At 44.4% G+C, this 22,473-nt stretch overlaps 1 protein-coding gene across 1 annotated transcript; it reads right to left on the reverse strand.

The window, feature by feature from the left end:
- Window positions 1-4,981: 4,981 nt before the first annotated feature.
- On the reverse strand, window positions 4,982-21,968 carry LOC134296895 (zinc finger protein 420-like). Its single transcript, XM_062972967.1, has 5 exons — window positions 15,278-21,968; window positions 15,151-15,247; window positions 14,760-14,842; window positions 8,909-9,029; window positions 4,982-8,658 (listed from the first exon to the last, which is right to left on the reverse strand). Exons 1-5 carry the CDS (start codon window positions 15,722-15,724, stop codon window positions 6,353-6,355), a joined length of 3,054 nt encoding a protein of 1,017 aa, XP_062829037.1. The 5' UTR covers window positions 15,725-21,968; the 3' UTR covers window positions 4,982-6,352.
- Window positions 21,969-22,473: the final 505 nt, after the last annotated feature.

Consider the following 22,473-nt stretch of genomic DNA (forward strand, 5'->3'; position numbering starts at 1 on the left):
GTCTTCTTGACGTAATTTACTACTGCAGTAAACTTTTTTGTTTGCGTTGGGCAATCTGTCAAAGACAGAACGCCACAAGGTCAAAGATAACAGAGTTTATTGGAATTACAGAACTCAAAATGCCCGTAAAAGACAAGGGCTAGGCAAGCACTGGCCTTAAAAGTAAAAAGAGAACAGAAAAACGTTCAAAAGATAAACCGGATTAAACCGGAGTTTAATCCGGGCAAAATCAAAACAGCTTGCTTCAGCCTGAGAATAAACAAAACAGAAGCTGGTGAACAAAGAGTTCAAAGGAATGCAACTAATTGGCAGCAGATACTTCTCTGCTGCCAAAAGCTATGTTTGAGTAACTTTAAAGGTTACTCCTCCACACAGCAGGCAGATTTCCGATACAACACAGCAGGCGAGGGCTTAAGCAGTCAGCGAGGTCCCAATCCGTTCCGAAGGTCGTAAGGTAGATGCAGACGTTTGTAGTTCACCAGGTCCAACACAGGTAGGAGAATCCGAGGCCGTAGTCAAGAAGTCCGTATGTCCAGTACAAGCAGATGGCGTCCGTCAAGAAGACGACGGAAGGTCAAAGCTATTAAGATTAAGCAGAGGTTGCACAAACAAACCCCACACAATTCCTCCCGCCGTCTGAGCCCAATGTCCAGGATAACTTACGTAGTCAGCAAACGAATCACACCCGTCTTCAGGAAACTTCCCACACAGATCCCAAGCGTTTGTCCAGATTACCTTGCCCAACGCAATTTGCTATTGCTCCCAAACCCCATTTTATGCCAGTTACAAGTCCTCATCACTATCAGCTGCCCTCCTTAGCCCGGGCGTTTCCTCATCACTTTCCTCATCAGAGCTGGAACACCTCTGACTACGCCCCACAGCATCCCCAGCTGTGGATCCCGTCCCATCCCTCCAGCCTGCCCATGGGTCTAATCCTGAAGGTCCCCAATCGCCTCCCATACTATCATTGCCAGTGGCACCCAAATCCTCCCTTACACGAGTCCATTCCATGTCATCCTCTTCCGAGCTAACCATCTCTTCCTCCATTCTCTCAGTAAACCCTTCAAAAGAATCCTCGTCAGATGGTTCTGCAAAGATATCTCGCAGCCGCTTTCTTTCTCGCTCCTCGAGAGTATCTGACTCTCGAGGAGTCTTACGCCCACGTCTCCCAGTAGCAGAGCCATGAGGCTCAATCATAACAATTGTACTGAGCATGCTCAGACTCAAGGCTCCATTTTGTTATCAGTCTGCTTTAGACCTCAGTGGAGGTGGATGCATGTGTGCTTTTGGAAGCAGAGGTCATTTGAATTTATGCAGGAACAGTTTACTATATCATTGCTTTAGAGAAAGGAGAGAAGACATTATAACTGTGTATGAATATGTGAGGGGATGTCATAGGGAGGAGGGAGCAAGCTTGTTTTCTGCTGCCTTGGAGACTAGGACGGGGAATATCAGGTTCAAACTACAGGAAAGGAGATTCCACCTGAACATCAGGAAGAACTTCCTCACTATCAGAGCTGTTCAGCAGTGGAACTCTAGGAGTTCCTAGGAACCTAGGAGTGTGGTGGAGGCTTCTTCTTGGGAGGCTTTTAAGCAGAGGCTGGATGGCCATCTGTCGGGGGCGCTTTGAATGCTTTTTTCCTGCTTCTTGGCAGAATGAGGTTGGACTGGATGGCCCATGAAATGTCTTCCAGTTCTTTGATTCTATGAGAAGCAGTGAGTATAATTATACTTTGGACAATGGACTGCTGATTAAGAATGATACCCTCTGTTCTCAGTATAAGTATTAAGTTGTTCTGTAACTATAACTATTTCTATTATAACACTGATTACACAATGCTTGTAATATGCACAGTTCGATTAATTAACATTTCAATATCATGGGCAAAATACATATAGACATAAATTGTTCAATCATGAAAAACATCATAATAAACATTAAGCATTGCGTTAACATTCACCAAGTTGTAAGTTCTCTATAATTCCTCATTATTTCTTCTTTGGAAAGATAGTAAGTTCAAACTCTGTTTCTTCTGTAAAGTATTATGTAATTAAAGTTCACTCCCATGTAGATTAAAGTAGTTGTAGAAATTCTTGTCGAGTACGTGATGATAACACTTGTAGAAATTCTTTTGATGTATGTGGAGATAGCAACTACAAGGTATTGTAAACTTTGTTTCAGGGAAACTTCCCTTCCTCAGGTTGCTACTCCATCAATTTAGGTTGCTATCTTCAAAGGAATTTACAGACTAGATTCAAAAAGACAACTGAGATATACTATAGCAGCACCCAGTAATAGTAACAAAAATCAATATATTAAATTAAAATACTTACTTTCTCCGGAGGCTGAAGGACTTCATAGAGCCATAAGGCTGCAAGTCTTTCAAATGCTAGCAAAGGACTCCTGGAGGAGCCTCCCTTTAAAAGATACAGGTTGATTACAAAAAACAGGAGAGATTAAATCTGTCATTCAACCCACCTGGGGAAACGATATGTACCCTGAACATCCAAAAAGCCTCTCTGTGTAGTAAAATTATTTTAAAATCTTGGTGAGGTTGCATGGTGACCTTTTCTAAAGCGCAAAGTCTGGACGAGCCTCCCTTGACTCTTGTCTGAGAATTTCAGACATGAATCAATCAGGGCAGCTAACAACTCTGAACAAAGGATTCCCTCAGGCCAGGATGTGAGGCTGGGAAGGCCATTTAATGCTAATAAAGGTGATTAATCACAACATTCACACTGGCCTCCAATAGACAAGAGTTCTTCCCCCCACCCAGGAACTTCCACAGATATATAAACCTTCCTTGCTTAGTTTCTCCATACCTCACAATCTCTGAGGATGCCTGCTATAGATGTGGTTGAAAAGTCAGGAGAGAATACTTCTGGAACATGACTAGACAGCCCGGAAAACACACAACAACCCTGTGATCTCGGCCATGAAAGCTTTCAACAACACATGTTCCAGAATTCTAGTTTTTAAAGGTCTGGAGGTCATACCTACACATAGTAGTGAACAGGGACACTGTATTACATAAACTACTTTATCTGTATTGCAGTTAGTGAAACTTTGAAGTTGTATGTTTATTTGCATCATGGGTGAAAACTGTTTCACTTTGAAAGATTGGGTGCAACATGTACAATGTCCGCAACTAATATGAAAGATTTGTAGCCTTATGGTTTTCAGCCCCGGTAGGAGCCGCCAGGATGGCTGGAACAAACAAGAGTCAAACTCGGGCCAAGATGGAAGAAGCCGCACAGTTGGTGACAGCTACACGAGAAGCGGCGTGTGGGAGGCCAGAGGTCTGATGAACTCACTATTGACTATGCAATCTTCTCAGTTACTCGCGTGATAAAGGATGGATCCCACTCAAACACTTGCAAATCAGACTTGCTAATTGCATCCTCCACACTTGGTTAATGGATATTGGTTCTTTCTTCCACCCTGGACATTCCACAGGTTTATATACTCTACTTGCTTGACCAGCAGCAGATCTTCTGAAGATGCCAGCTACAGATGGGCGAAACGTCAGGAGAAAATGCAGCGAGAACACGGACATACAGCCCGGAAACCACACAACACTCCACTTCTTTCCTTGTTTCACCTCCTTTTCATCCTGATCTCTCTCTACTTTGTGTGAATGGGAAAATGTAGTCTTTAGAGAGGATTCCTTTAGTTTCAACCGAGAAGTAATGGAGGCGAAGAGAAAGTTTAGATCCAATCCTATCTATCAAGAAATGTAGTTCTTATGTTTTAATAAATCTTTTGAAACTTTTAAGATTGAATTATGCTTCTCCCTTCCTTAAGCTCAAGAATTCTTTACAATCACACTATCTCTGCCTGCCGCTTGCTGCTACCGGTAGCTGAGAATGCTGTGTTAAGTATGCAGTTTTGTATTTTTAAGACTACCGGATTCCAAGGTCAACCACAGCAGTTATAGTTCACCTGCATCCAGAGAGCACTGAACCCAGCTGACCATGGATTTTGACCAAACTTGGCACACAGACCCAACATGGCCAACTTTGAATACAGGAGGGGTTTGGGTGTGGTTGACCTTGGAATCGGTAGTCATAACCCAACTAAAGACAGATCTGGACCAAACTTGACACACAAACCCAACATGGCTTACTTTGAATGCTGGTGGGGTTTGGGGAGGACTGACCCACCATTTTGGGATTTGTAGTTCACCCACATCCTTATGCATATTATAAGGAGCGCATTCATAAAACACAAACACAGACTGTCTTGTTCTAATAAATAATGTTAAAAATTACCTAACCTGGGCATTATTGGGTACCCAAACTAGTGTGTGTTTGTGTGTGTATATGGAGAGAGAGGGGGCGAGGCACTCCCTCTTCTCCAGGATAAACATATCTTGTTCTCTTTGCCAATCCTCATAGAATTCATGGCTTCCAGACCTTTGATGATTATGGTTACCTTTTTCTGGACACGTTCCAGTGCTGGGTTTAAATAATAGTAATAGCTCAGCAAGTGTTAGTTCTTTTTGCCCATTGGCAACTATTGTTCCTTTGCTTTCTGGAAAGTCTCCTCAGCCCAGCAGTGGTCCTGAATGACTCCTTTTGATTGATGAGGAGAAAGAAAAATTCAATTCAAGAGCAAAATCCCTCATGTTTTTTAAGGAGAGAGATTTTTTTTCCTTCAGTGGAAAGATCTTTCAATAATGGAAGATCATTTGTGGGCATTCTGTTAGATGGCATAACCTATTAGCGAACATAGCCCTTTAAAGCAGAATCTCCTCTTGTGGTATACAATCAAATATAATTCTGCTAGGCAATGGTTTCAGTTTTTAGACTGAATAACCTGCCATCTCCGATCTGTCAGGAAGACAACAATTTTGCCGGTGTGTAAAAACAGCAGAGCTTTAGAAGTGTTTCTTTGTTTTAGGTGCCCAAAAATACTCTCCCATAAAACAACTTGTTTCATATCTTGCACTCAAGAGACAAAAATGAAATAGACTTTGATGGAAATAACATATTGGTTTACTCACAACTTTCATCTGCTCAGCATACACAAGTACAAAAAAGTATTAGTCCAGTTTCAAATATCTTTGAGATAGTTCTCTGAGCCAGCCGGCCAGGGCATTTCTCTTGTAACGAAACAACTATCAACAGGTCACATAGTCAAAAGGAGAGGAAGAGCAGAAAAAGAGCATGTGGTCTGCAGCCCCTTTTAGAACTTCTCAGAAACCATAGAGTAAAGGAAGCTGCATAGAAAAGATTCATACAGGAAACAGTAAGTAACAAGTTCATAGACACAGTGATTTCTAGAAAAGGCTTAATGGAGGCTGTCATTTCCAACAAACCCCAAAAGGAACATTTGAGATATTTAAGAAGCGCCTTTGCAAAATGGCTGCCAGGAGATTGGAGACGCCCCACACAAAATTGTTGGAATATATCAGTGTGGTTTGCGTATCCCCTCAGGGCTGGGGACGTCCTCACATGGAGTCTGCGAAACCTGTAAGATTGAACTCTGCATCTCGCTTCCTTAAACTGAAGAATTCTTTACAGCCACACGATTGCTGCCTTCTGCTTGCTGTGGGCTGAAAATGCTCTGTGAAGTAGCCCTTTTGTGTTTTGAAATACTCTGTTATTTTGGAGAATTTCCCAACATAAACAGCCCTATCAAGGCACGTGAAACTAGTGGAGTGAAAGACAAGCAGGTAGTATTTGCGTCCTGAGGGACTTCACCTTTCCCTTTCTCTAAGGCTGAGAGAACGTGACTTGCTCCAGACACACTAGTGGGACCGTACAAAGCTCAAACCATTATACTATGAGGCCATAAGATGCTGTTATTTCTCTCTAAGCATTTGCAAAAAAATAGAAGAAACGGAGCACAATTCAGTGAACTTTCATCATCTCAACCAGTGGAGCAGTGACAATGCCACAAAGCCAGGACTGGGCTGAACCTGCCAGGTTCTCCCTTAAAGTGTGCCAAGAAAAGGCCCAAGATGACTTCCATCAACGGTCAGTCTAGACAAGAAGAAAGCAAAGGCTAGAGCGGTTTTCTGTCCCTGTGAATATCCTTCATTGTGTGACTATTCCGGTGCCTAGTGAGGTTCTCTCCTGGAGTTTTGAGACCTGATTTGAGGACACAACTTTTCCCACCCTCTGAGCATTTAGAGGCTTCTCTCTTCTGAGATTCATTTCATGCTCAAGGGGATTTTTCTTCTGAGTGAAGGCATGACCACATTTCCATGGCTTCTTTCCCGTATGGGTTTTTTTTTTACTATGTTGTGAAAGTTTGTGGTTGAACTCAACTCTTTCCAAAATGCAGGAATATGTATTATTTCTCTTTCTATGAACATTCTGGTAATCTTTGAGGATTGATTTTCATTTAAAACTCTTGGGCCTTGAGACTGCTCTCTTTGGTTTTGTCTTCTATAGCACTATTCTGGGCATTTCTGAGGTTTGATTTGTAGCTCATACTCTTCCCACTCTCTCCTTTATGACTGTTCTGGTGGGCTGTAAGAATGGATTTAAGGCTGTAACTCTTCCCGCACTCCAGACATTTGTAGGGTTTTTCTCCTCGGTGATTCATTTCATGTCCAATGAGAATTCTCTTAGCAGAAAAACCTTTTCCACACTCCAGGCATTTATATGGCTTCTCATGTGTGTGAGTTCTTTCATGGCTTTTGAGGTGTGCTTTTTGAAAGAAACATTTCCCACACTCCTGACATTTATATCGTTTCTCTCCCGTGTGGGTGTTATGGTGCAGCTTTAGGCCATTTTTCCAACAGAAACCCTTCCCACACTCCAGACATTTATAGGGTTTCTCTCCTCTGTGATTCATTCCATGTCTAATAAGACTTCTCTCTTCATAAAAACCTTTTCCACACTCCAGGCATTCATAGGGCTTCTCTCTTCTGTGTTTCATTTCATGTCTAAGAAGAATTCTCTTATTAGAAAAACAACTTCCACACTCCATGCATTTGAATGGCTTCTCATGTGTGTGAGTTCTTTCGTGGCTTTTGAGGTGTGCTTTTTGAAAGAAACATTTCCCACACTCCTGGCATTTATATGGCTTCTCTTCCCTGTGGGTGTTTTGGTGCAGCTTTAGGCTATCTCTCAAAGAAAAACTCTTCCCGCACTCCAGGCATTTATGGGGTTTCTCTCCTCTGTGATTCATTTCATGTCCAATAAGGCTTCTCTTATCAGAATAACCTTTTCCACACTCCAGGCATTTATAGGGCTTCTCTCCTCTGTGAGTAATTTCATGCCTAATGAGATTGTTCTTTGAAACAAAGCTTTTCCCACATGTCAAGCATGTATATGGCTTCTCTTCCCTGTGGGTGTTTTGGTGCACCTTTAGGCTATCTCTCAAAGTAAAACTCTTCCCACACTCCAGGCATTTATGGGGTTTCTCTCCTCTGTGTTTCATTTCATGTCCAATAAGGTTTCTCTTATCAGAAAAACCTTGTCCACACTCCAAGCATTTATAGGGCTTCTCTCCTCTGTGAGTCATTTCATGCCTAATGAGATTCTTCTTTGAAACAGAGCTTTTCCCACATGTCAAGCATGTATATGGCTTCTCTTCCCTGTGAGTGTTTTGGTGCAGCTTTAGGTTATCTCTCAAATAAAAACTCTTCCCGCACTCCAGGCATTTATGGGGTTTCTCTCCTCTGTGTTTCATTTCATGTCCAATAAGGCATCTCTTTTCAGAATAACCTTTTCCACACTCCAGGCATTTATAAGGCTTCTCTCCTCTGTGAGTCATTTCATGCCTAATGAGACTGCTCTTTGAAACAAAGCTTTTCCCACATGGCAAGCATGTATATGGCTTCTCTTCCCTGTGGGTGTTTTGGTGCAGCTTTAGGCTATCTCTCAAAGAAAAACTCTTCCGGCACTCCAGGCATTTATGGGGTTTCTCTCCTCTGTGTTTCATTTCATGTCCAATAAGGCTTCTCTTTTCAGAATAACCTTGTCCACACTCCAGGCATTTATAGGGCTTCTCTCCTCTGTGAGTCATTTCATGCCTAATGAGATTGTTCTTTGAAACAAAGCCTTTCCCACACTCCTGGCATTTATATGGCTTCTCTCCCATGTGGGAGTTTTGGTGCTGCTTTAGGCTACTTCTCAAAGAGAAACTCTTCCCGCACTCCAGACATTTATAGGGTTTCTCTCCTCTGTGATTCATTTCATGTCCAATAAGGCTTCTCTTATCAGAATAACTTTGTCCACACTCCAGGCATTTATAGGGCTTCTCTCCTCTGTGAGTCATTTCATGCCTAATGAGACTGTTCTTTGAAACAAGGCTTTTCCCACATGTCAAGCATGTATATGGCTTCTCTTCCCTGTGGGTGTTTTGGTGTTTACTTAGGCTATTTTTTTCAGTATAGCATTTTCCACGCTCCAGGCATTTATAAGGCTTGTCCACAATTTTGTCTTTTTCATTGTGTGCAGGGTGTCTACTAGATGCCTCCTGGAAGAAGCCATTCTCATAGACAGGGCTGTTTCCCATCTCCCTCCTTTCCTCTATTGTCTCTTGAATTGTGATTTCCCTGGTGTCGACAGGGCACTGCTTCCTGTTATATCCTTCTGCTTCCATTCTCAGGCTTCTTTCTTCTACCTTTTTACTTCTCCCTGTTTTCAGCCACATTTTATTTGGAGCTCCCCCATTTTCACTCCCTTGTCCATCACCACCTTGAAAGAAGAAAGACATAAAGTAGGAAGGCATGAGAAAAGGGAAGACTGAACTTATTCTAACGAAATATTTTGAGTGAGAGAAAGAAGAGGTAAGAATCCTCTTATGAAGGAAAGAACTTTGCCTCATCAAGGGGGTACATCTTTCTGGAAGTTGTTGGATATCATCTACAGCGCGGGGGGGGGGGGGGTGCCACATGCAACCTGAAAATACGATGAGCCACCCTAATAAAACCAAGAGGATTCTTACCCAGAGAAACCACCATCCTATAATTTTCTTCCATGACCTCCCAGTGTAGGGCCCGTTGGTCTGGATCCAGTAAGGCCCATTCCTCTAGACTGAAATGTATAGCCACATCCTCAAACATCACCTGAAAGAAGAAAGTTGGGACACACAAATCATCAGTGTTTCTCCTACTGCTAAGAAGAATCATGACGCATTGAAGTCTGATTAAAGAATTCAAAGAGATAACCTTTGGGAGTAGCATTGTGAGAAGCACTGTGATGGAAGGGGAGTTCATGCATTCACATGCAACAGTTGTGGAATGTTTGTGTTCTTGCCCAAAGGTGTGGATATCTACATTTGGGAGGAGGTCACTCTGCACACACAGGAGGTAGACTGTTGGAGGAATGTTACACACAGAAGACAAGGACAAGGATGCATTCTGTAAATTGGGAGCTACATAATTAATTCAAAGTTCTCTCCAGCATCAGTGATGACTTAGAACAAGAAGTGCAACAGAGCTTGTTCCCAGGGAATGTTCCGGTGTCCTGGGAGAGTGAGCACACGGAATGGCCCCTGCACATCCTCCAAGAAAACCTGTGGTAGTGGAAGGAGGTCTCCTACGGAGGGGAACAGAAGCAGTGGTTTATGGGCCTGAGCCTGAATTAAAACCAGTTTGTGTCATTTCATATTGAGGCAGTCTTACCTCCAGAAGAGAGTTTATCTAGTATGAAGAAAACTAGCTGAATGGGGCTCTCTTTGATTTGGTCTCCCTATATATAGAGAGGTGGAATTCAACAATTTGTTCATATGCCAGACTCTGCAGAGGCCCACGGGCCATAAAAGACTAAGTGATATTTATAAAGAAGACCATCTTTTGTTTACAGCTAGATAACATTGCTTAGGTTAAACCTAACCTAAAGTTTAAGTTTTGACAGTGTTTTGCATCCATTCAAGGATGACTTGCGAGGTGTGCTGTCTCCCTGGAGCAAAAATCCAAAATGTAAAAGAGAGCCTGGCATAGTCCACAGTTACCCCTTCCTTTTGGTTCCTGTCATGATGAATAATGATTTTGCAATGTGTAGCTTTCCGGAGATTACCTGGGATTTTGAAGCTATAGGCAGAAAGCTGAAGGGCCTTGATGTCCAGGTCGCCAGGAAGGAAGAGAAGGAGACATGAATAGCTGGCTTCACAGACAATGCCACTAGGAATGAATTGGCTTCCTGGACCATGGGCTGAAATTTAATGAAAGTTCGGCTTCTGGCAAGAGATGCCTTTCACCAATGCCAAGGGAGGGATGCCTTCACAATAGGTAAAGAGGCAGGACAGGAAGATCTGGTTAATCTAAATGAATTCAACTCTTCAGGCCAGTTGAACATGGATGGGACAACAGGAAGTGAGATATAAATTTATCTCCAACAAGGGAAATTCCCTCATGAAAGAGTTATCATGGGGAAAAGGTGTCTCCACTGAAGATTTATCCCCAATCCTTGTTTCCACAACAAGCCCAATTTTTCCAAATCCAATTATCACAGGGACAGAAAGTGAAGAGAAATCTTCTGAACACAGCAAAACCTTTCCCTATATTATCCAAACCTAGATTATATATATATTTGGCTGCAGTTGCATTTAAAAATGTACCAGTTCTGACTTACATACAAACTCAATTTGAGAGCAAACCTACAGAACCTATCTTGTTTGTAACTTGGGGGCTGCCTGTACATCCAAGGGTATTAAAACAACGGGCAGAAGAACCGCTGGCAATAATCTTTGAGCATTTCTGGAGAACAGGAGAAATTTCAGAAAACCAGAGGGCAAATATTATCCCCATCTTCAAAAAGGGGGGAATAGAAGACCCAAACAATTACTGCCCAAGTCAGCCTGACATCAATATCTTGAAGGATTCTGGAAGTACAGTGGAGTTTCACTTATCCAACGTTCTGGATTATCCAACACATTTTTGTAGTCAATGTTTAAAATGCATTGTGATATTTTGGTGCTAAATTCGTAAATACAGTAATTACTACATAGCATTAATGTGTAATGATCTACTTTTTCTGTCAAATTTGTTGTATAACATGATGTTTTGGTGCTTAATTTGTAAAATCATAACCTATTTTGATGTTTAATAGGCTTTTTCTTAATCTCTTCTTATTATCCAACATATTCGCTTATCTAACATTCTGCCGGCCCGTTTATGTTGGATAAGTGAGACTCTACTGTAGATCATTGAAGAGCTCTTTGAAAGGAATACAATCACAGATCCAATTTCAGTCATGCTTGTGAAAAGGTTGCCTCTTGACATTTTTATAAAGAAACCAGTAAAATCTTGGCTAGATAATGCTACTGAGTTGGATTGGTAATTGGTGAACTGGCCAAACAATTATTATTATTTTTCTGTTGTTGTTGTTTTTCCTATTTTATCCCTGTTGGGGAATTAAGACAGTTTACAACAGATTAAAGCAGCTCTAGTTAAACATTCACAAATCTGTGTTAGATTCGCAAATCTAAAAATAAAACCAGGAAAAAATGGTTAACTCACAATACAGCAAAATATACAAGATCCTATGTGTTCTATGAGCCTTGTTCCAACCAAACCCGTCACTGTCTGGCTTTAGGCCAGGAGATGGAACTGAAATAGCCTTGCTCTCTTTAGTGGATTATCTACGTAGGGAACTTGACAGAGGGAGTGTGTCCTTGTTGGCTCTCTTAGACATCTCAGTGGCCTTTGATACCATAGACCACACTACCCTTCTGAGAGGGTCACCCTCAGAAGGTTTTGTTGGGGAGACACCTGCTTGACCTGCAACTATTGCCCTTGGGGGGGTCCCACAGGGTTCAGTATTGTCCCCCATGTTTAACATTTACATGAACCCATTAAGGGAGTTCATCCAGAGTTTTGGAGTTTGATGCCATCTGTACACAGATGACATCCAACTCTATCATGCCTTTCCACCTACTGCTACGGAGGCTGTTCAGGTCCTGAACTGGTGCTTGGCAGCAGTGATGGTCTGGATGAGAGCGAACAAATTGAAATTTAATCCAGACAAGACAGAGGTACTTCTGGTCAACAGTAATGCCGAACAGGGTATAGGGTTACAGCATGTGTTAGACGGGGATGGACTCCCCCTGAAGATGCAGGTTCACAGCTTGGGAGTCCTCCTGGATTCATCACTGAGCCTGGAACCTCAGGTTTTGGTGGTGGCCAGTGGAGCTTTTGCACAATTAAAACTTGTGCACCAGCTGTGTCCATACCTTGGGAAGTCAGACTTGGCCACGGTGGTCCATGCTTTGGATACATCTTGTATAGACTACTGCAACACGCTCTACGTAGGTTTGCCTTTCAAGACGGCCCAGAAGCTCCAAATAGCCAGATTCCTCATTGGAGCGGCATACAGATAGCACACAACTCCTCTGTTGTGCCAGTTCCACTGGCTGCCAGTTTGCTACTGAGCCCAATTCAAAGTACTGGCTTTGGCCTATAAATCCCTAAACAGTTCTGGTCCAACTTACCACTCTGAACAGATCTCTGCTTATGAGCCAACTAGAGCCTTATGATCTGCTGGGGAGACTCTGCTCTTGGTCTCACCCCTTTTGCAAGTGCGATTGGTGGGGAAAGAGAGACAGGGCCTTCTCAGTGGCGGCCCCTTGGCTATGGAACTCCCTTCCCAGTGGCAACAGGCAGGCCCCATCCCTTCTGGTCTTCAGAAAAAAGCTAAAAACCTGGCTTTGTATGCAGGCATTTTGGAGAATACGATTTTACGGATTTCGACAGTCTGAATAACTACTTATGGATGAATGGGATCATGCACTTTATATGTTTTAATCTGCTTTTACTGCTTTATGTTTTTATTTGCTCACTTGTTTAATTGTTTTACGGTTGATGGGGTCTGTTTTTATTGTAATGTTTATATAGGTAAAGGTTTTCCCCTGACGTTGAGTCATGTCTGACTCTGGGGGTTGGTGCTCATCTCCATTTCTAAGCCGAAGAGCCGGCGTTGTCTGTAGACACCTCCAAGGTCATGTGGCTGGCATGACTGCATGGAGCACTGTTACCTTCCCGCCGGGCTGTGGCGCAGCTGTTGAGCAGCTGCCTTAAATCACTCTGACCATGAGGTCATGAGTTCGAGGCCAGCCCGTGGCGGGGTGAGCACCCGTCAATTAAAAATAAAAAATAGCCCCTGCTCGTTGCTGACCTAGCAACCCGAAAGATAGTTGCATCTATCAAGTAGGAGATAAGGTACCACTTATAAAGTGGGGAGGCAAGATTAACTAATTTACGACCTGGAATGAGGAAGTGCCGTCAGTGTGGATGATGAAGCAGCTGCTCCCCCCTGTGGCCAGAATCGAACATCCCCTCAGGAGAAGGTTAACTTGCCTCTGCGTGTGTCTCTCAGTCTCTGTTTGATGTGTTTATGGGCATTGAATGTTTGCCCTATGTGTGTTATAATGTGATCCGCCCTGAGTCCCCTTCGGGGTGAGAAGGGCGGAATAGAAATACTGTAAATAAATAAATAAATAAATAAATAAATACCTATTGATCTACTCACAGCAGTGTGTGCGAAAAACACCTTGGAGTCCTTGTGGACAACAAGTTAAACATGAGCCAACAATGTGATGCGGCTGCTAAAAAAGCCAATGGGATTTTGGCCTGCATCAATAGGGGAATAGCGTCTAGATCCAGGGAAGTTATGCTCCCCCTTATTCTATTCTGCCTTGGTCAGACCACACCTGGAATACTGTGTCCAATTTTGGGCACCACAGTTGAAGGGAGATGTTGACAAGCTGGAGAGCGTCCAGAGGAGGGCGACTAAAATGATTAAGGGTCTGGAGAACAAGCCCTGTGAGGAGCGGCTTAAAGAGCTGGGCATGTTTAGCCTGCAGAAGAGAAGGCTGAGAGGAGACATGATAGCCATGTATAAAGATGTGAAGGGAAGTCATAGGGAGGAGGGAGCAAGCTTGTTTTCTGCTGCCCTGCAGACTAGGACACGGAACAACAGCTTCAAACTACAGGAAAGGAGATTCCACCTGAACATCAGGAAGAACTTCCTCACTGTGAGAAGGGCTGTTCGGCAGTGGAACTCTCTCCCCGGGGCCGTGGTAGAGGCTCCTTCTTTGGAGGCTTTTAAGCAGAGGCTGGATGGCCATCTGTCGGGGGTGCTTTGAATGCGATTTCCTGCTTCTTAGCAGGGGGTTGGACTGGATGGCCCATGTGGTCTCTTCCAACTCTACTATTCTATGATTCTATGATTCACATTGGCATGTTTTCGAACTGCTAGGTTGGCAGGAGCTGGAGCTAACAGTGGGCACTCAAGCAGCTCCCGGGATTTGAACCTGGGACCTTTCGGTCTGCAAGTTCAGCAGCTCGGCTCTTTAACACACTTCGCCACCGGGGCTCCCTATATGGCATTGAATTTTGCCAGAGTTGTAAGTCGCGTTGTGTCCCCTCCGGGACTCTAATAAATACTAAATAAATAAGCCATCTGTTCTCCAAGGCCTGTTGGAACAGAAAACCCTTCTTCTATTTGGGAAAAGAAGCCCTAGGGGCTGGAAGACGGACGTACATCAGTCTCCTCTCTTTGGGAATTCTGGATCCTGAGAGAACCCACCACGAAGTCACCTCCCAGGTGGTTCTTCTATAACATACAACTAGGTTGATCTAATGTAAATTTGAACAGGAGATCTAGTCCAAAGTGGAAAGCACTGTCTGGGCCTAGTGAAAGAGGAAGGCCTTCGAGAACAGCATCCTGAGATCATTGAAAAGGAAACTTGGGCAGAAGCAGAAAACAAACCAGTGAAAGAACCATTCCAGCCACATGATGTGGCCCTGGGCACTTCCAGAATTATCTACACTTCATTTCTACTTCCATCCTTTTACCTGATCCTGTTCCATGGAGGCCATTTTTCCTGCTTCACAAAGAGATGAGCTATTATGGCATCTCAGCATCCTTGGCTCCTGTCCTGTGAAATACCAAAGAAAGAAAGGAAAGAGAACATTAATTTCTATATTTTTGTCTCATTTTTAGGATTACAATTTTTTAAAAGACTAAAAAAAAGCAGAAAGAACTGACAATGTTTTACTTGGCATAAGCATTCATTCAATGCAGCCAGTTTTATACAATACCAACTTGGATGCATATATTCTTAAAACTATTCTTTAAAAAATTGTTACAATCCAGTTGTTTAAGACAAGTCTTACTGGGGGTATAAACAAAGACCATATATGTGGAGGATCCCTGAGAACAAGGACCAAGCAAAAGTCCTCTCACCTGGTGGAGCAGCTCTTGTGTCCTCCTCCTCCAGCTTGATCCACCTGGAAGGGAAGCCCTGGCTGGTGCCTGGTGGGGCCTCCTGGGCCTGAAGGACCTCTCTCTCCTGCCGCTCTTCCTGCCGCACCTTCTCCTCTTCTGCCCGACTCAGGAGGAATCCTTCCGCCAAAGCCACGGCCTGGGAACTGGTCTCTGCCCCACATTCCCTCACCCAGTGCTCCATCTCTGCAGGAAGGACGGCCAGGAACTGCTCCAGGAGCACCAGGTCCAGCATCTCCGCCTTTGTATGTTCCTCAGGCTTCAGCCACAGGCGGCAGAGAGAGTGGAGGCGGCTGCACACCTCTCGGGGACCCAAGGCCTCCTGGAAGCGGAAGCACTGGAAGCGTGGGAGCTGAAGGTCTATGCTAAACTCCTTCTCATTCAGGAAATCCTGACCCATTCTGTCTGGGAACCCAAAACATCTCCTGCCCCACATTTTGCAAGGCTCTCTTCCTCCTTCAGGGCTGGTCTGGTTTGGCCCCTCCATCTTCACTCTGGGCTCCATCAGGGCTGAAGAACCTCTTCCCATCTCCATCTGATTATGTCATGAAGCAAAGTCTACACAAGACGAAGGGGAGATGAAGGCCAGGTTAATTATCTATTATTTATTTATTACATATTACACTTTTCCCACCCCTGGGAGGACTCAAAGCGTTCATATCAAATAAATGGCAAAGATTCAATGCTTCACATACAATAAAACAGTATATCACACATCTAAAACAGAGCATATAACTATAAATTAAACCATTAAGAACTTGAAACCATCAACATAATCATAAAACATTTTGACATATTGTTGTTGTTTATTCGTTCAGTTGCTTCCGCCTCTTCGTGACTTCATGGACCAGTCGACGCCAGAGCTCCCTGTCCGCTGTCACCACCCCCAGCTCCTTCAAGGTCAAGCCAGTCACGTCAAGGATGCCATCCATCCATCTAGCCCTTGGTCAGCCCTTCTTTTTTCCTTCCATTTTCCCCATCATAATTGTCTTCTTCTACACCAGGAAACAAAAACCAGACAGACATGGGTCTAATTCTACAAAACTCACACTATCCTTTATTCCTTGGTTTTTGTTAAGACAAACTGATATAAGCACACTTCTGCCTTCAGTACCATGGTTCTAACTTACAGATCTTACACTTGACATATGCCCCTATTGTTGTCATGAAAGAGTGATTTTAAAGATCCAATATTTCTTGAAAGTGACCATTTTTTTCTCCTTAATCAGCAGCATCAGTTTCTTAATATCTGCTAGTTTGCAGATCTTTATCAGTCAGTCAACTTGAGTTGGGAGAACTTCTTCCTTCCATCTCTGAGGATATAGGATTCTTGCTGCAATTTTAGTCATCTTTCAAATTTTCTTTCTAGATGTCCATCCAGCATTCTTAAGAAACAAATTCCTTCCATGCATGTATCTACTACATGCATGTATCAACAAATTCCTTCCATGATCTACTACCATCAAGAGATAATGGGTCTTTACAATCCATTTAAGAAAATCCATGTAAGAAAAGCAGAGCCCTGGCAGTTTAGAGCAAACTTCATGAAGTGACACTATGGGAATCCACCCACATTATTCTTCCCTTTCCTATATATACAGTTCTGAAACTGAGAGGAATCCTGGGAGTTGTAGTGTGACAAATCCTTAGCCTTCTCTGCCCAAGAGTGCTGGTGCCTCACCAAACTCCCTTCCCAGGATGGCAGACCATGGAGATCATGCCATTCAAGTGTCCCAAAGTGCACTCATTCTATGATGCAGATGTCTCATAGGAGAACGTACTATGCTTTCAGTATTGATTTATTGGAAGAGGCACCAATGGAGGGCAAAAGGGAGAAACGTGCCAAAAGGAAGGGCGCGTCAAGCCAACCCTGACTGGAACACCTTCCATCTGGAATCTGATGTCCTCACTGTGGAAGAACATGCAGGTCAACAACAGGGCTCCACAGTCACCTACGTACCCACCACCAAGACACTACACTTGGAGGACCATCATACTCAGACAATGAGGGATCGCCTAAGTAAAGTAAGTATTTATTTACTATACTTTTACATCACTCTCTCACACACCGAAGGGGACTCAGAGCAGCTTCCAAATTGGCAATATTGTTTACCAAATCTTTTTTAAAAAGACATCAAAAAAGCACCACATTTCCCATATAAGCTTTTCCCAAAATTTTTCCACCTTCTTCAACCCCTCTTTCCTTCATTGTCTCCTTTCTTTCCAGCCCTTGCCTGGTCTCCAAGTTAGGCTTTGGGGGTCTGGGTGTGATTCCTTCCTTTGCCCTGCCTGCCCCCCATCTTCCTACCTTCCCTGCCTTGTGTTCTTGTAGCACCGGCCTCTCTCTCCTTCCCTTTGGAGCCTCAGAGCCCCTTCTTCCCCTGCATGGAGGTCAGGCTGAGGGGGAGGACGAGGAGGAAGGGGAGGGAGGAGAGGAATGAAAGGGACAATTATATAACTATCTTATATTAAGCTTCCCCCTTTAATTCCAACTTAAGGACATCTTCACTGTAGAATGAACATACTTTGATACCACTTCTTCATCCTGGAAAGAGGTCAAGAGTGGAGTGCCATCAGCAGGGTTTCATCCTGTTCAATATCTTTATTAATGACTTAGATGAAGAGTCAGAAGGCATGATCATCAAGTTTGCAGATGACACCAAATTGAGAGAGAGAGAGCCTATACTCCAGAAGACAGGAGCAGAATTCAAAACAGTCTTCACAGATTAGAGAGATGAGTCGGAAGAGACCTCATGGGCCATCCAGTCCAACACCATTCTGCCAAGAAGCAGGAAAAGCACATTCAAAGCACCCCCGACAGATGGCCATCCAGCCTCTGCCCAAGTCTGCTTTAAAACCTTCAAAGAAGGAGCCTCCACCATACTTCAGGGCTGAGAGTTCCACTGCTGAACAGCTCTCTCTTACAGTGAGGAAGTTCTTCCTGATGTTCAGGTGGAATCTCCTTTCCTGTAGTTTGAAGCCATTGTTCTGTGTCCTAGTCTCCAGGGCAGCAGAAGACAAGCTTGCTCCCTCGTCCCTATGACTTCCCCTCACGTAATTATACATGGCTATCATGTCTCCTCTCAGCCTTCTCTTTGCAGGCTAAACATGCCCAGTTCTTTACGCCTCTCCTCATAGGGCTTGTTCTCCAGACCCTTGGATCATATTAGTCTCCCTCCTCTGGACACATTCCAGCTTGTCAACATCTCCCTTCAACTGTGGTGCCCAGAACTGGACACAGTGTGATTCCAGGTGTGGTCTGACCAAGGCAGAATAGAGGGGGAGCATGACTTCCCTGGATCTAGGCACTAGACTCCTGTTTATGCAGGCCAAAATCCTATTGGCTTTTTTAGCCGTCACATGACATTGTTGGCTCATGTTCCCCTTCCTCCCTGCAAAGATTCCAAGATATTTTTTACACGTCCTGCTGTTGAGCCAGGCTTTGTCCCCCATTCTATATCTCTGCATTTCATTTTTTCTACCTAAGTGGAGTATCTTGCATTTGTCCCTGTTGAACTTCATTGCGTTGATCATGCATGATCATGCCTCCTAACCCTTCATCTAATTAATTAATAAAGATATTGAACAGGATGGAACCCTGCTGATGGCACTCCACTCGTCACTTCTTTCCAGGATGAAGAGGAAGCATTTGTGAGCACCCTTTGGGTTCATCCGCTTAACCAATTACAGATCCACCTAACCGTAGTTTTGCCTAGCCCACATCTGACTAGTTTGTTAGAAGGTCATGGGGACTTTGTCAAAGGCCTTACTTTAGTCCAAATACACTACATCTACGGCGTTCCCTGCATCTACCCGTCTATGCATCACCTTGAACTGCTGTGGCTCAAGGCTATGGAATCCTGGGAGTTATAATCTTACAAAGTTTCCTGGGCAGATTTGGGGTGGAGGTCTTTGGCTCTGCATTAGGTGAATCCTTAGCGAGGGAGGGAGGAAGGGAAACTTGGAGGGCCAACTGCAGAGCCCATCCCCAGACCCCTGGTCCTCCTGGTGTCCAGAGCTTCCTGGGAGTTGTAGTTTGCAGCCCTGCCCCATGTTAGCTTTTCCTTCCTCTCCCTCTTCCCTTCTCCCCAGAGGCAGCCTCCCCTCCCCTCCCTCCAAGATGAGTGACCAAGAGAGGGGTCTTCTCACCTGATCTTACCTCCAGATCTGAGGCTTCTCTAAACACTGAAGATGGGTGAAAGGAGGTCTCACCTCGTGGTCCTGAGAGGGAAGAGATGGGAAAGACCAGTTCTTTGCACCTCTCCTCCCAGGTGGGGGGACCTGCTGCTATGGGCGGGGCCTCTCTCCCCTAGACACGCCCTCTTTCCCCTCCCTCCTCTTGGACCCAAACCTTTGGCCCTTCCTGCCCTTCTGGATGGGAGGGAGGGGTCCCCTGGCAAGCCTGGCTTGCCCATTTTGGGTCCTAAATGGACAAGCAGCTCCTTCCCCTTTGGTCCATCACCCTGGAAATGCCCCTTGCAGAAAGGGAAGGAAGGAAGGAAGGAAGGAAGGAAGGAAGGAAGGAAGGAAGGAAGGAAGGAAGGAAGGAAGGAAGGAAGGAAGGAAGGAAGGAAGGAAGGAAGGAAGGGCAGGCTGGCAAGCACCCCCTGGGGAGGATTGGCCTTTGGGCAGCTTCCAAAGGCGAAACATGCCAAACATTCAATGCCATGTGCCATCACAGAACGAAACATTGAAACAGACCATTAAAACAACCCAATTAGGCACCTTGGCTAAAACATAGAAATCAATCAGGCATCATAATGAGCAGTTAAAAATCTGTATAAAAATATAGCTCTTCAATAGGTTAAGGTAAAGGTTTTCCCCTGACATAATGTCCAGTCGTGTCCGACTCTGGGGGTTGGTGCTCATCTCCATTTCTAAGCCAAAGAGCCGGCGTTGTCCGTAGACACCTCCAAGGTCATGTGGCCACTGGTATGACTGCATAGAGCGCCGTTACTTTCCCACCGGAGTGGTACCTATTGATCTACTCACATTTACGTGTTTTCGAACTGTTAGGTTGGCAGAAACGAGCTGGCAGCGGGAGCTCACCCTGCTCCCCGAATTTGAACCGGTAACCTTTCGGTCAGCAAGTTCAGCAGCTCAGTGGTTTCACCCACTGCGCCATTGGGGGTTCCTATAAAGCCCTTTACCTATAAAGCCCTAAATGGTTCAGGCCCAGACTATTTGACAAACCACATCCTCACCTACAAATCTGCTCAGACAGGGCAATTGCGGAGGGGGCACTCCTCTCAGTCCCACCTCTGTCTCAAGAGCTGCTGGTGGGGACGTTAGATTCGAACTTGCGACCTTTCGGTCTGCAAGTTCAGCAGCTCAATGTTTTAACACGCTGCACTACCGAGGGCTCCTTAACTCTTCAATAAGTTAGGGTAGTTGTTGTCAAACATCATTAGACGAGGGAGAATTGATGGTAAACTATGTATCTACCTGTCCAAATGTATCTCCCCCTACGAACCACCTTGGAGTCTGAGATCATCTGGGGAGGCCCTGCTCTCAGTCCCACCACTTTTGCAAGCACGGTTGGTGGGGACGAGAGGCAGGGCCTTCGCAATGCTGGCCCCTCAGTTGTGGAACTCCCTCCCAAGTGATGCCAGGTCAGCCCCCCCCCCCCCCCCAACCTGGCTTTGGGAGCAAGCCTTCAAGAAGTAGTAGTGCAATGTTTACTTGAAATCGTGCAATTGACTCTGGATCGGCCTTAAAACTTGTCTTTGGATGCTGTGTCTTAACATTGGATTGTATTTAAATGCGTTTTTATGTATGCTTATTTTAATCTTAATGTAACCTTTTTATGTTTTATGTTGCAGGCACTATGTAGTGCTGTTTGTAAACCGCCTTGAGTCCCCACAGGGGTTGAGGAAGGCAGATATAAATGTGGTAAATAAATATCTTCCTCTCCAAAGGCTAACACACAAAAGTAGATTTTTAGTCTGTGTTGTCGAAGGCTTTCATGGTCAGAAGCACTGGGTTACTGTGAGTTTTCCTGGCTGTCTGGCCATGTTCCAGAAGCATTCTCTCCTGATATTTCGCCCACATCTGTGGCAGTCATCCTCAGAGGTTTGAGGTCTGTTGGAAACTAGGACAAGTAAGGTTTATATATCTGTGTAAGTCCAGGATGGGAGAAAGAACTCAGGCATCCTCAGAGGTTGTGAAGTCTGTTGGAAACTAAGCAAGTGGGGTTTATATATCTGTGGAATGATGTCCAGGGTGGGAGAAAGAACTCTTGTCTGTTGGAGGCAAGTGTGAATGTTGCAATTGGCCACCATGATTAGCATTGAATAGCATTGCAGATTCAAAACCTGGCTGCTTCCTGCCTGGGGGAATCGTTTGTTGGGGTTTTTTTTAATCTAACCCTGATTGTTTCCTGTCTGGAATACCCGTTTTCAGAGTGTTCCTCTTTATTTACTGTCCTGATTTTAGAGATTTTTAATACTGGCAGCCAAGTTTTGTTCATTTTCATAGTTTCCTCCTTTCTGTTGAAACTGTCAACATGCTTCTTGTGGATTTCACTAGTTTGCTCTCTGTCATGGTGGTTGCGAGAGTGGTCCAGCATTTCTGTAGTTAATAATATGCTGTGTCCAGGTTCATCAAGTGCTCTGCTATGGCTGACTTCTCTGGTTGAATCAGTCTGCAGTGTCTTTCATGTTCCTTGAGATCCCCTTCAGGAGAGGCCCTTCTCTCAGTCCCACCTCCATCTCGGAGCCCCCAGATGGCAAAGTGGACTAAGTGACTTGAAGGTTGGGTTGCTGATCTGAAAGCTGCCAGATTCGGGGAGGGTGTGGATGAGCTCCCTCTATCAGCTCCAGCTCCATGTGGGAACATGAGAGAAGCCTCCCACAAGGATGATAAAAACATCAAAATATCCAGGCGTCCCCTGGGCAATGTCCGTGCAGACGGCCAATTCTCTCACTCCAAAAGCAACTCAAGTTGCTCCTGACACGAAAAAAATAAATAAATCCCACCATCTCAGACTCAGTTGGTGGGAATGAGAGAGAGCAGGGCCTTCCTTCTCAGTGGGTTCCTGCTGTTTTCTGTCGGCAGGTTAAATCTATTTATTCAGGCAGGCTTTTAAAGATGAGGGTATTTAAAATCTAGTTAGGGGGTGCTCTGGTTTTTAACTTTGAATATGTTTTGATGCATTTTAACTGAATATTTAGTGCTGTTAGTGTTTAATTCTGTTTTGATGTTTGTGTATTTGTATATTTTAAATTGTATACTAATGCTTTTATGACAAGCCACTTTGAGTCCCCTTTGGGGAGGTAAAGCGTG

This window comes from Anolis carolinensis, chromosome 2, assembly GCF_035594765.1.
Source record: "Anolis carolinensis isolate JA03-04 chromosome 2, rAnoCar3.1.pri, whole genome shotgun sequence".
Classification (NCBI taxonomy): Eukaryota; Metazoa; Chordata; class Lepidosauria; order Squamata; family Dactyloidae; genus Anolis; species Anolis carolinensis.